General features: G+C 40.8%; 1 protein-coding gene across 1 annotated transcript in view; it reads right to left on the bottom strand.

The window, feature by feature from the left end:
- Positions 1 to 14,118, bottom strand: part of fhip2a (FHF complex subunit HOOK interacting protein 2) — a 63,508-nt gene that overhangs the window by 34,316 nt on the left and 15,074 nt on the right. Inside the window, exons 2-5 of the mRNA XM_055646913.1 lie at positions 9,037 to 9,115; positions 7,071 to 7,240; positions 4,949 to 5,053; positions 3,968 to 4,090 (exon numbers count right to left, since the gene is read on the bottom strand). Coding sequence (XP_055502888.1) covers positions 3,968 to 4,090; positions 4,949 to 5,053; positions 7,071 to 7,240; positions 9,037 to 9,115 — 477 coding nt within the window. The remainder of the gene's footprint in view (positions 1 to 3,967; positions 4,091 to 4,948; positions 5,054 to 7,070; positions 7,241 to 9,036; positions 9,116 to 14,118) is intronic.

Raw genomic sequence — 14,118 nt, 5'->3', positions numbered from 1 at the left:
CGTTTGCTACCCGCCAATCTTCAGGAACTACTCCAGAATCTAAAGAGTTTTGAAAGATTATTACTAATGCATCCACTATTTCTGGAGCTACTTCCTTAAGTACTCTGGGATGCAGCCTATCTGGCCCTGGGGATTTATCGGCCTTTAATCCATTCAATTTACCCAACACCACTTCCCGGCTAACCTGGATTTCACTCAATTCCTCCAACTCCTTTGTCCCGCGGTCCCCTGCTATTTCCGGCAAATTATTTATGTCTTCCTTAGTGAAGACGGAACCAAAGTAGTTATTCAATTGGTCCGCCATATCCTTGTTCCCCATGATCAACTCCCCTGTTTCTGACTGCAAGGGACCTACATTTGTTTTAACTAATCTCTTTCTTTTCACATATCTATAAAAACTTTTGCAGTCAGTTTTTATGTTCCCTGCCAGTTTTCTTTCATAATCTATTTTTCATTTCCTAATTAAGCCCTTTGTCCTCCTCTGCTGGTCTTTGAATTTCTCCCAGTCCTCCGGTATGCTGCTTTTTCTGGCTAATTTGTACGCATCATCCTTCGCTTTGATACTATCCCTGATTTCCCTTGTTATCTGTGGATGTACTACCTTCCCTGATTTATTCTTTTGCCAAACTGGGATGAACAATTTTTGTAGTTCATCCATGCAGTCTTTAAATGTCTTCCATTGCATATCCACCGTCAACCCTTTTAGAATTAATTGCCAGTCAATCTTGGCCAATTCACGTCTCATACCCTCAAAGTTACCTTTCTTTAAGTTCAGAACCATTGTTTCTGAATTAACAATGTCACTCTCCATCCTAATGAAGAACTCAACCATATTATGGTCACTCTTGCCCAAGGGGGCACGTACAACAAGATTGCTAACTAACCCTTCCTCATTACTCAATACCCAGTCTAAAATAGCCTGCTCTCTCGTTGGTTCCTCTACATGTTGATTTAGATAACTATCCCGCATACATTCCAAGAAATCCTCTTCCTCAGCACCCCTGCCAATTTGATTCACCCAATCTATATGTAGATTGAAGTCACCCATTATAACCGTTTTGCCTTTGTCGCACGCATTTCTAATTTCCTGTTTGATACCATCTCCAACTTCACTACTACTGTTAGGTGGCCTGTACACAACACCCACCAGCGTTTTCTGCCCCTTAGTGTTGTGCAGCTCTACCCATACCGATTCCACATCCTCCAAACTAATGTCCTTCCTTTCCATTGCATTAATCCCCTCTCTAATCAGTAACGCTACCCCATCTCCTTTTCCTTTCTGTCTATCCCTCCTGAATATTGAATATCCCTGGATGTTCAGCTCCCAGCCTTGGTCACCCTGGAGCCATGTCTCCGTGATCCCAACTATATCATAGTCATTAATAGCTATCTGCACATTCAACTCATCCACCTTATTACGAATGCTCCTTGCATTGAGACACAAAGCCTTCAGGCTTGTTTTTACAACACTCTTACCCCTTACACAATTATGTTGAAAAGTGGCCCTTTTTGATTTTTGCCCTGGTTTTGTCTGCCGGCCACTTTTACTTTTCATCTTGTTAGAGGAAACCACAATGGTACATGTTAATAAGAATAAGGGCAAAATCTCCTTAGGTGATGGCATGACCACATGTACCTGTGTAAAAGGTGAAGCTAATTCGAGTGTTGGAGCATATTTTGAAATGGTTAATCAATGTTTTGGTATGGCTAAACAGACTGTACTGCTTAATAAAGCCGTATGTACGGAAATCCTTCCAGAAAATGCTGAGGTTCAATAAATTGTAAGTGTTATGAGTAGGTAAAAGTTAATAATGTTTATCAGAATCAATGGCAAGTAAATCAACAGCGATAAATCAAATAAATATGATAAATTCATGAGCAAGCTGAGAAATAAAAGTGCTTCACAATAAACTGTCACATTAGCCAGCAAAAAGAAAGCCTGGATTTAGAAGAATAAATATTCAATTGCAAAAAGCTGACAAGAAAGGCTGGAATATTGCAGTGTTTTTTAATAGTGATGTTATGTTGCTGACTTGTTGATTATCAATGTCTTTAAAAAAAAAGCATTACACTTGTTAATGATTCAAATTTAATAAGCCTAAGCACAATTCATATTCAGGACTTGTTAAATATCAATTGACTAACAGATTACAAGTGTCGGGCTTGCTCAGCGATTTCACAGAATGTGAAATGATAGCTTTGCTGTACAGTCGGACAGAGAGGTTAGTGTAGACACAGGAACTGCAGATGCTGGTTTAGAAAAAAGATAAAGCATGGAGTAACTCAGTAGGTCAGGCAGCATCATTGGAAAGGTGGCATTTCAGGTCAGGACCCTTCAGACTGATTGTAGTAAGGAAGATGAGGCTGGAAGAGTGGAGGGGACGGGACAGGACAAAGCCTGGTAAGTGATCGATGGATAGAGGTGAGGGGAGTTTTGATTGGCAGATGGGTGGACAAAGACCAGAGATGGGAAGAAGACAAAAGGCTATGAGATAAGGAAGAAAGAGGCACAAAATGTGAAGCCTGGGGAAGGGAAGGAGTAGGGGATAGTATAGCTGTTGGATAGTTACCTAAAATTGGAGAATTCAAATTTCATACCATTGGTTGTAAATTGCCCAAGCTGAATAAGAGGTGCTGTTTCTCCAGTTTGTATGTGGCTTCACTCTGACAGGAGAGAAGGCCATGGACAGAAAGGTCGATATGAGGAGGGGAGTTAAAATGGTTAGCAACCAGGAGAACCAGCAGACAAGGCAGACTGTGTTAGTGGAGATAGGGATAGCAGATTTTCTTTCCTGCAGGAGGGACATTAGTGAACAGTTTGGGTTCTTCAGCACAAGCATCTAGGTCATGGAACAAATATCACCAGGTTTCTTGATTTCAATTTCATCATATGGAAAAAATACACACTTCCACCTTGTGGAAAATTTCAGTGACTGCGGGGGAGAAGGATGAGGCGGCAGCAGTGGCGATGGGGGGAGCGTACAAAGTAATGGCCAATGGGAAGAAGCAACAGCTGATGAGAGGGGTCTACAACACAAGCCGCAACATCAGCCTCGTTAACCGGATGGTGCAGCAGCTGGTGAAGAAGGGCTCCCTGATGTGTCTTGCGGAAGATGTCGGAAGAGGGCGGCACGGGAACACAACGGTAGAGTTGCTGTGAGAGGCCCGGGTTCGATCCCAACTACGGGTGCTTGCCTGTACGGAGTTTGTACATTCTCCCTGAGACCTGCGTGGGTTTTCTCCGGAAGCTCCGATTTCCTTCCACACGGCAAAGGCCAACAGGTTTGTCATCTAATTTGCTTTGGTATCATTGTAAATTGTCCCAAGTGTATGTAGGATAGTGTTAGTGTACGGGGATCGTTGGTCGGTGGGCCTGTTTCCACACTGAATCTCTAAACTAAACTAAAATTGTCAGCGACTCGGCTGGGAGTTGCTCTCCATCGCCTCCTTCGTACTCGCTCTTTTTTCCAGTGTCGCACTGAAAGTGGCCGAAACTGAAAGAGCACCAAGCTTGTGCAACATTTTTATATCTATTAAGGGGACGGGAAGCCCTCGCCATCCTCCCGTTGCAATAACACGGGTAATACAGGAACCGGGACCACCTATAGTGAATTTGTCATGCAAGTGGAAGATTATGTAACTCGCCTATTATGCAAGTCGGGAAGTGCCTGCACCCAAAATTAGAGTATGTGGTCTAGCACCATAATTTCGACAATAACTTACCCAGAAATTAGGAATAATGTTTCTATATCACAGGAAAAGTGGTCAAGAAACTATGATCTGAATGAAGTGGCCTTCATTGAAGTGACATGGTAGCATCAGTCACTTTTTCAGCAGTAATTGTTTTTCGTTAGTAACATCAAAAAAATCATTAATTTAGAGAATTTAACAATGACCAAATGAGCAACATCTCAGCAACAGTTCACAGAACTTTTGAAAATAGTTTAAGACAGCTGAATATACATACCTCTAGAAAGAAGTTGACCAAATAAGGGTCTTGCTTTAATTTTGCACAAACAATACAAAGAAATTGTATTTCCTCATTTTCTGTGGGGGCAGCAAGAACTTCACCACAAAGTCTAATTAATTTCTAAAAAACAGAATAACACAGAGAAAAAGTGTAATATTTAAAAATCATGCTATTCAAAATAAGATGAACAAAAATTCATATCTATTGGGTGAGGGGGTCCTAGTTTAATCTAATCATTCTTAGTTTACCAATTTAATTTAGTGCACCAGTGAAAAATAACAACATTTACTAAACTGTACATTTTTCAGCAACTTACTGATTTGACGTTATTCTATGTGATGATGGACTCAGGGAAAGTTGGCTTCATTAACTTTCCTTTTTCCAATATTTAGTGTAGTAATTTATGCCAACAAGTCATTTCATTAGTGCCCAGGTCCACAGGTGCATTGAAAAGGCGCCACTTTCCTTGAGCAAATGTAATGCTAAGACCCGAGTTGTTCAGTGGATAGAGGTACCATGCCACAATGCTGTTTGTTTTCTGGTACTCACTCATCCAAACATGGAAAATTCTTGAGACTTGTCTTCATTGCAGGGCATATTGCAATAGGCTTTGCATTGTGTCAGGATGCAACTTGAATAACCACAAGTATCCCGAGAATCAATAGTAAACTAATCACAAAGCAGGAAGCTCAGCAGTTTTCCCTAAAATTTGCCAAGTAATGAGACCTCAGATCTTCACAAAATAGTCCAAACATGGGATTCTTGTTATTTTTTATGATGGTAGACAAAGTAATTATCCATCATGCTGCAGGTGATTTTTCATTGGAAAAGTATTTTACCTTTGGTGTGTTCAGTTTTTGTTCTATAATATTCTGCATTCTAATTAGACATACGAAATAACATGAATTTCTACAATTGCAGAAAATATTTGGTGTGGCTTTCATCTGTCAATTTTACAAGACAATAAACATATCATACCTGGACGGGTTTGTGAACATTTACATGTGGTAGCAGTGGTTGCTTGATTCTTCCTAGTAATTTTGTATAGAAAATTAGAACCTGCTGTTTCATTCCAGGTGGGCACTACCAAACACACAAAAAACAAGAAAAAGTTGTTAAACAGATCTGGTAAACAAAATTCAACAAATTCATTCAAGTTTCAAAATGTTAGTAAAATGCACATATAGTTAACTGGAATGGGCAGTCTGCTTTATCAATGTGTATAGTGGAATTATTTTGGTTTGACAATACTGCATTAAGTTTTATGGTTAAGTACAATCAGTTGCAATATTTTGATCCTGACTATGGCAATTCTATTTCCAACAATGCTGACACTCGCTTTTCTACTGAAGCAAAGTGTGCTATGGGAACTCTCAATAGAAAACACAACTGTCACACAGCTCCCTCTCGCGTTTACCTCCTACTCACAGATTTAGGGATGTTCAGATTTATGTTATGACTATAGAAATTGCACACATATAAATGTTAGAACTTAGAAAGGGTGAAAAGAGAAAAGTTTAAAGATTAACCTGAAGTGAAAATAATGTTGTGTTACTGAGTCAGACTTCAAATATACCGAGTAACAATTTATAATGAATAAAAAACTTCATAGGCTATTTTGGATTGCAACATTTTTGCTCATGTCACATTTGAATGTTAATTTCACTTCAGCTTCATTATTGGTACCTAAATTAAATAATTAATTTTGATTTATGATGGACATTTTAACTTAATTTGGACTAATTGGAATTGCCAATGACACTCTTCTTTGCTTCAGTTACATAATTTTGATTCGATAATACCTGCACAACATCTATTCCAAACAGGTGAAATAGGGTAGAATTCTGCAAAAATCTAATGAAAACAGGTACAAACTTTGCAGCATGCATTTCTTAATAAATATTCAAAATACAATTCAATTCAATACAAAGAATTTCAGCAGATTGCTGGCTACTGATTCACTGGTAAAGTAATGTACAATGAGTTTCAATTGAAAATGTATTAATTTTATAATATTTTAATCTAAGGCAGCAGAAATCAATTAATTTAATTATTTAATTTATTTGGGGATGCAGCCATGATCACATTGAATGGCGGTGCTGGCTCGAAGGGACGAATGACCTACTCCTGCACCTATTGTCTATTGACCAACATCAGCATATTATTGGGAAAGAATGCCTAATAAAATTTACTTCATTCTAAAATGATCCCAGTGGCTATCAAGGTCAGACAAGATTTTTTTAATACCATCGAAAATTAAAATTTGTATGCCTGGTTTTACATCCAAAGATGTACAGCAATAAATTAGGAAGACAAATGTGTTAGCCTTTGCGCCAGGAGATTTTGAATGCAAAGTTATGACTTTGTGTTGTAATTATACATGGCCCCGTACAGCTGGAAACATTCTCATTCCATAGGAAGCAATTGTATAATCTGTAAATAATTGAGTTAACATCTGTTAATTCAGTCTTTCAGATCCATAACTTGCTCTTCAGTGCTCCTTGGCTCATGATTTTTTATTGATAAGCAGATACTGCTGTGTGGTAGCCAAAAAGTTGCAACAATTTATGTACAACAAATTCCCACAAAGAAGCAGAGATTAATGACAAGATCCGGATTGAAGTTCCGCAGTAATCAATTTGTTCTCTGCAAATTGTGTTACGGAACCCGCTACATTACGACGGTGAACTTGATTAATTACGAATGAAATACTTATTCTCTTTCCTTTTTAATTAAGAGGTAGTTTGCATTGAAACCCTCATATAGCAGTTTGATACTGTACGTTTTTGAGTGTGCTTGACCATTAGGTTTTAGGTGGAAACTAAGTGTAGAAGTATTTAAAGATCAACTTAATTTCAATGCATGAAGGGGAAAGACCCGATAACATATTTCTCCGTCCTCAGCAAACCTAATAGAGATTTAAAATAAACCTGACCATATCAATCCTGTAATGGTTATTTAAAAGCTACATTTTTATTTACTACGTCTATGTAGATGCTTGGCCATTGATTTATTACATCTAATACTTCAAAACTTTGGTCAATATTACTCTGTGAGATCGACTAAAATGAAAAATGCATCATCAATACTTAAAACATACATCTGCTTTTCCCAAGGTGTATAATGTTTCCAGAATCTTGTGATGAAGTAAGTACTCCATACAAGGCCCCGTCTCCCCAGATTCTCTTTCGTGTTCCTCCTGAGTCAAAATATCCAGCATCTGATCCAAATGCGATGGGATGTTTGTATCTGTTACAGGAGCTTTGTCATCTGTCAAGAAAACACATTAATAACTCACGATGTACAATCCATGTTACTATATTTCTAATTGACTAAGGAAATAGCAAAAATATTCAAAGAAAGGGAGCAGTGTTTACCTTTTGGTATGGGTATTTATCTTTGATCTTACTCAATTTTAACATTCATTAACATCATATCCAATTGGAGTTAGAAAGTAATAACTGATAAAGTATAGTGACATTTAATTCACTGCAGATTCAGAAGCCCAACAATCCTTTCCTTCCTCCTTGTCACATATGACCAATGGTTCCAAATAAACAAACTCAAAAGTTAGGCAAAAACTGCTTGCACAAACCTTTACTCAATGATTTTTTGTTTAAGAAGGAACTGCAGATGCTGGAAAATCGAAGGTAGGCAAAAGTGCTGGAGAAACTCAACGGGTGCAGCAGCATCTATGGAGCGAAGGAAATAGGCAACGTTTCGAGCCAAAACCCTTCTTCAGATGTGGGGTGGGGAAGTTAGAAAGACAATCAAAGATAGGGGTCAAACTAAAGGGCCTATCCCACTTGTCCGTCAAGCTCAAATCACGCGCCACCATGCCGTCTGGTGCGCGTGACGACATTAGAATACCCTGCACGAAATCCTGGAGCTCCGCGCGATACCGCGCACAACTCCGCACTCCTCCACGCCTCTCCATGCGCCCGTCTCGCGCTAACCCCATGCTACCCGTGCGTCACAACGTGTCGACCTATTTTACATATGACACGTAAATGAGGCGCAAATGACGGCCAAGTGGGACAGGCCCTTTAATTTAAAGAGTGAACACCACAAACAGCAAGCTGTCAACTATTTGATGTTTTTAGGTCTAATACAATAAAGGCTGCAAAATATTTGAATACTCAGCTTATTTTCACAAATGCATGGAAATTCTAGCCATGTTTTATGAGTGAAGCTTGGGGACATTAAAAAATCTGCTGACCAGTTCTTATCAAACAGAAACAACCCTACAAGCGAAAAATACAGATTTGACTGTCCATTGAGGGTGACAAAGGGAGTTGATGGGCTGGATCATATTGCCAAATGGCAAGTCTGGAACTGCCAGACATGCGTGAAATGGAGAAATCGCAAACTAGATAAATGATAGAAAACAATGCAACCGACAGATCAGATCTGGTACGGGATTCTTTGATGACTATAGGAATATGAGGGTTATGAGGAATATGACAAAGGGAAAAGCAAATTCCATTTCTTCAACCACTTTGGTTTAATATAATACGTAAGCATTTTAGATGTTAATTCTTTTAACCATTGCTTAATATTATATTTAATAGCAATTAAATATTTCTGAATGTCATTGACTTTCAAATACCCTCATATTTTTCACAGCTGACAAAGTTCAGGATAATGCTATGTCTTCCATGAAAACCATGAGGAATGTTTTGGGTGGGGAATTTCTTCAAGACTCCTCTGGAAGCCTTTTCGCTGCTCAGTCCACACTGCTTTACCCCGGGATGCTTTGGTCTGGCAAAATGGGCCTTCTGAATATGGATGATAAATATGTGCCTGAGACATTCATTGGGTGTTGATTTCAGGCAGTGGGTCAGATCAACAAGATTTAATGCAACGTTTCATGTCAATGTACTAGTTCTGATTTTACCTTAAATGTTAACTTTTTTCTACCCACCACAATGCTGCCCCTCTGGGCTTCATGCCATAGCTATGATTAGAATTGGAGGCAGCAGGCCATGCCATTAACAAGTTAAATGCACAGACTATTTTAACAATGCATATTATTGAAACTACTCAAAAATAAAATAACTTCCTACCTGTTGTTTCAATGTAATAATGAGTGATGGCTTTCCAATGATACACAAAGTCCTCTTGCAGGGGGAGGGAAGGAGCCAGCTATAAAATTAAAAACATAAATGACAACAATAGTTTAGACTTGTTTGAAATTAAAGATTTGATGAAAAATACCACCTGTATTTCTTTGGTGTATGCAATAGAACTGGTTGACAAGCTCATTTATCAACCACCTAATGGAATATTTGAATGGAGACGTGGCTAAGGGGTGAATAAATTCACCATATTTAGGCCATTGACAATGACAGCAAAGTATTATTAATCCAGATTATTGATTACCATGCTAAAACAAAATGAGTTATTATACAAGAGCACCTAGTACAGGTGCACAACCTTTTATCCGAAAGCCTTGGGACCAGACACTTGTCGGATTTCGGACATTTTCGTATTTCAGAATGGAAGATTTTTAGCGTAGATTAGGTAGGTAGCGCGGGCGGCTTGAAAAGTCTGGAGCAGCTGCCTCCTCCCGGGTGACCGGGAGACTCATTGCATAAATGTTAGTCAGTTAGTTTAGAGGGATTTTATGTGGTGGTGGTGGAGTCGGGGTGAAGGGGGAAACTTTAATTCTTAGTCCCCTACCTACCTGGTCGGCGACTCCCAACCTCGCGGAGCTGGGGGCTCCGTCCGGCCGCGGGCGGCGCCGGTTGGAGCTCCGACCCCGGCAACTCTACCCCTGGCTGCGAGGCTCCAAATCCAGCGCCGCCCGCGGCCGGACGTCCCAGCTCCGAGAATGTCGGGAGTCGGCGGCATCGCAGCGCTGGGAAACCAGCGGGGAGCGGGCAATGCCTTACCGGGTCGCCGTGCGGCAAGCTCCGGAGCGCTGTGGCCGCCGACACACAACATCGCGGAGCGTCGCTGGATTTGGAGCCGCGGAGCTGGGGGCTCCGTCCGGCCGCGGGCGGCGCCGGTTGGAGCTCCAACCCCGGCAACTCTACCCCTGGCTGCGCGGCTCCAAATCCAGCGACGCTCCGCGATGTTGTGTGTCGGCGGCCACAGCGCTCCGGAGCTTGCCGCACGGCGACCCGGTAAGGCATTGCCCGCTCCCCGCTGATTTCCCAGCACTGCGACGCTGCCGACTCCCGACATTCGCGGAGCTGGGGCGTCCGGCCGCGGGCCGCGCTGGATTTGGAGCGCCTCGCAGCCAGGGGTAGAGTTGCCGGGGTCGGAGCTACAACTGGCGCCGCCCGCCGCCCCAACGGCCACAGCGCTGCGGAGCTTACTGCACGGCGACCCGGTAAGACATTGACCGCTCCCCGCCTCTCCGACCAGGTAGGGGACTAAGAATTAAAGTTTACCCCTTCACCCCCCTTCACATAAAAGCCCTCCAAACTAACTGACTAACATTTAAGCAATGATTTACAGATGTTTAAGCGTCTCCCGGTCTCCAGGGAGGAGGCAGCCGCTACAGTAGTACAGACCTGGGTTGACCGTGGGTCGTTTTGGGTCAAGTTTGGCGCCAAACGCGAGCTTTGGTGCGCAGACGACATCTGGAAAAAATGGCCGGTTTTCGGAGCTTTTCGGTTTCTGGAACACCGGATAAAAGGTTGTGCACCTGTATCCTCATACAGCTGTGGAACATGTCTATCAAGTTTAATCACATGACAACAATAAACAAATATTGGGGATGCTTGAAATCAGAAGTCAAAACAAAATATTGTACATAATCAAATTTATGGAGCATCTGTGGAAAGAAAACAGGCCAAACCTTCAGACTGAATAGCCCAGAAGCACATATTTTGTAACAAGAGATTTAAACTTTCACAAAATTTGGATTTGGCACATATTTAAGTATTCTTATCAAATTCATATTTTAATTTTACTAATGAGCAAATCATTGTTACAGAATCATGTCATTTCAAGTTGAAAGCTATAATTTTACATAGGAAGTAAGGAACACATGGTGGTTCCTGTGAAGTGGGATAGACTGCAGGGAATATTTCAAATGGGGCATTAAATATTTCCTCAGCTCTGCAGACTGAAGGCATCGTTGATGAATTTTCCATCGGAAATTTGATGCCATCATTTCACCGCGTTAAGAATGGATTAAATGCGAGAATTAGGTTTTGCCAACGCCTTTAATGTCCTCGGAGAGAATGAGTGTGCAAGGACGACGATAAGATAACATTTCAAAACAGTGAAAAGGCAAGCTACAAGAGTAGATCCTATTTTATTTTTGAAGCAGCAAGTGACCCAGGAGCAGTAATCAAAGCAGCATTGAAAAAGTCAATGGATGGATGTACACAGGTTGTGTTCAAAGTGAGTTATGAGTAGAAAACTCTGGTCATTCACACAATTATTCAAAAGAATGATAAGTTGATAACACTGTACAAAATAAAGCATAAGGAATCATAGGCTTTGTTAATCGAGTTAACGAGTCCTTCTAATGAAGGGTCATCAACATGAAATGTTAATTTTGCTCCTCTTTCCACTCGCTACCGATTTTTAGTTTAGATTTCTACCATCTACAATTAAAACATTTTTTTTTAACACTTTGTATCTTATTCAAGTAACCATTTTTCATTTTGAGCCTAAATAGTTAGGCATTTAACCACAGTAAGCAGCACAACCATGGCAGGACATCCTTGTGCGATACTCAAATAACAATACCTATCAGTAGAATTAACTGAATAACTGGCTCGTCATAGAATGTTCCTTGCATCTGATGTCTTTAGCTGTTTTTTGAGCCGGTGGTGGATGATTGGACATACATCCAATCCCCTTGGCAATAGACTAAGTGACCCACTCTGGCAGTTCAGGGATAAATATTTACTGTTAACGATTTTACATACTGGAGTGGCTGCCAAGCAGTTTGACGATAGTATTGCCTCAGTGGAAGATTTACCACTCAAGAGCATACACGGAACATTAAAGTCAGGAGATCAATGCATTTGGAAAAGCATGGACCTATTAGGGATAGTCTGTATGGCTTTGTGTGCGCTTGGTTCAAATTTGAGTTTTTTTGAGGAAGCATCAAAGGTGTTTGATGGGCATAGGGCAGTGCATGCTGTCAACATGGACTTTGGTACAGCATTCAACAAGGTCACACATGTGAGGCTGGTCCTGAACATAGTCACAACATCCACTGCGAGTCGATAAATTAAATCCAAAATTGGCTTGATTGTAGAAAACAGAGTGGGTTTTTTTCTGACGGGCAGAAGTACAGAAGCTTGAAAGCACACATCACCTGAATCAGGAACAGCTTCTTAACCACTTGTTATTAGGCTCCTGAACAGTTCCACCATCAGCTAGGGCACTGTAAGATAGTACAGCTTCAGCTTGTAGATAGAAACAAGCACAGGTTTTCAGTACAGCTGTTGCCAGTGTGGGTCTTCTTTATTTCACAAAAGTACACGGCGCATATTCAAGAGACTGAACTAGAATATATCACATGACACAAATCATACCATTCTAGTACTCAGTACTTAAGGTTACCATTATATGCACCAATACTGCTCTTCCCTTAGAAAGTAAAATAACGTAAATTAGACAAACAAGAATAATTTTATAAATGTAATCTGATGACTGGTTTACGCTCTATTTCTGATTTCCTGAGTGGTTTAGGGGGAGTGTCAGGTTCTGAAGGAGAGTCAAGTTCAGGATCATTTACCTTTGTCTCTACTTTCTTTGGAGATTCTGATTTTACATCTGAACTTGGAATAATACCAAAGTCTGACATCGATTTCTGCATTATGCTTTGCTCTTGTACCGGTTCACCCCTTGCGGGGATCACATGGTTTATGTGCACACTTCTAACACATCCTCAAATTTCTACCAAGTACCTCCTGGTACCACACACTTCAACTACTGTTCCCACCACCCATTTGTTTGCATTGTAAGGGGAGGCTGAGAACACAAACCTGATCAAGGGTATTGAACCTACGTTCTTTTGGACTTCCACCATAATGACGTTTCTGATCAGATTGTTTGCGTTCACCATTAGGAGATAGGTTTGGTAGAACCAAACTCAGTCTAGTTCTGAGCCTTCTTTTCATGAGAAGTTCAGCTGGCGTATTCCCTGTGGTAGATTGTGACGTGGTACAATATTTTAGTAAGGTACTAGCTAACCACTGTGACATACCGAATTTTGAATTATCTTAAAGAACTTGTTTCTTGAGAGCTCCTTTGACTTTCCTGACTGACCTTTTGGCTGTGCTGTTAGATGCCGGATGGTACATAGGCACTAAGGTATACATGACACCATTAAGCTTCATGAAAGTTTGGAACAGTGCACTACAAAATTGGGGGGGCGTTGTCAAAGACAAGCTCTTCAGGTAATCCATGACATGCAAAGATAGACCGCAATGCATCTATTGTTCTTTCTGTTGTGTTTGTCCCCTAATGTACCACCTCAATCTACTTTGAATGGCTATCTACCAAAACAAGAAAAATATTATTCCAGTTTTCACAAAAATCCACATGAATCCTCTGAAAAGGTCTAGTTTGCAAAGGGGCTTGGGCAGGCCTACTTCTACAACTCTGACAGGCACTACATTTGCAGGTTGAAGTGTGTAGTACCAGGAGGTACTTGGAGGACGTGCTAGATGTGTGCACATAAACCATATGATCCCATTTTCAAACCAAGATACACTACTTCGGTCTGTAGGAATGCACATTTGCTTTTTTTCAACTTTATATTGTGATCATCAAGCCATTTCAACACTTCACTGAGTATCTCCAGATTATCCTCCTCAGTAACAGTCGCAATCAGTAAGTCATCTTGATTGCTCAAACAATGTGATATTCCTTGCAGAATCCTGTCCATTGTAGCTTGGAAGATCTTTGGTGCTGACTTCACACCATAAGGTAGTTTTGTGTAGGAATACAGACCCATGTGTGTGTTTATCGTGAGGTAATGCTGGCTCTTACTATCAACATTTAGCTGAGCATATGCATGTGACAGATCTAGCTTGGAGAATACTTTGGAACCAGCAAAATCAGCGTATAAATCTTGTGAGGTTGGTGGTGGATACTGTTCATCTTCTACTGCCTGGTTGATGGTCACTTTGTAGTCTCTACACAATCTCACTGTGTTGTCTGCTTTCGGA

Source organism: Leucoraja erinacea, chromosome 15, assembly GCF_028641065.1.
Source record: "Leucoraja erinacea ecotype New England chromosome 15, Leri_hhj_1, whole genome shotgun sequence".
In the NCBI taxonomy this organism is placed as follows: domain Eukaryota; kingdom Metazoa; phylum Chordata; class Chondrichthyes; order Rajiformes; family Rajidae; genus Leucoraja; species Leucoraja erinaceus.
This window is presented reverse-complemented; position numbering and strand designations above follow the sequence as displayed.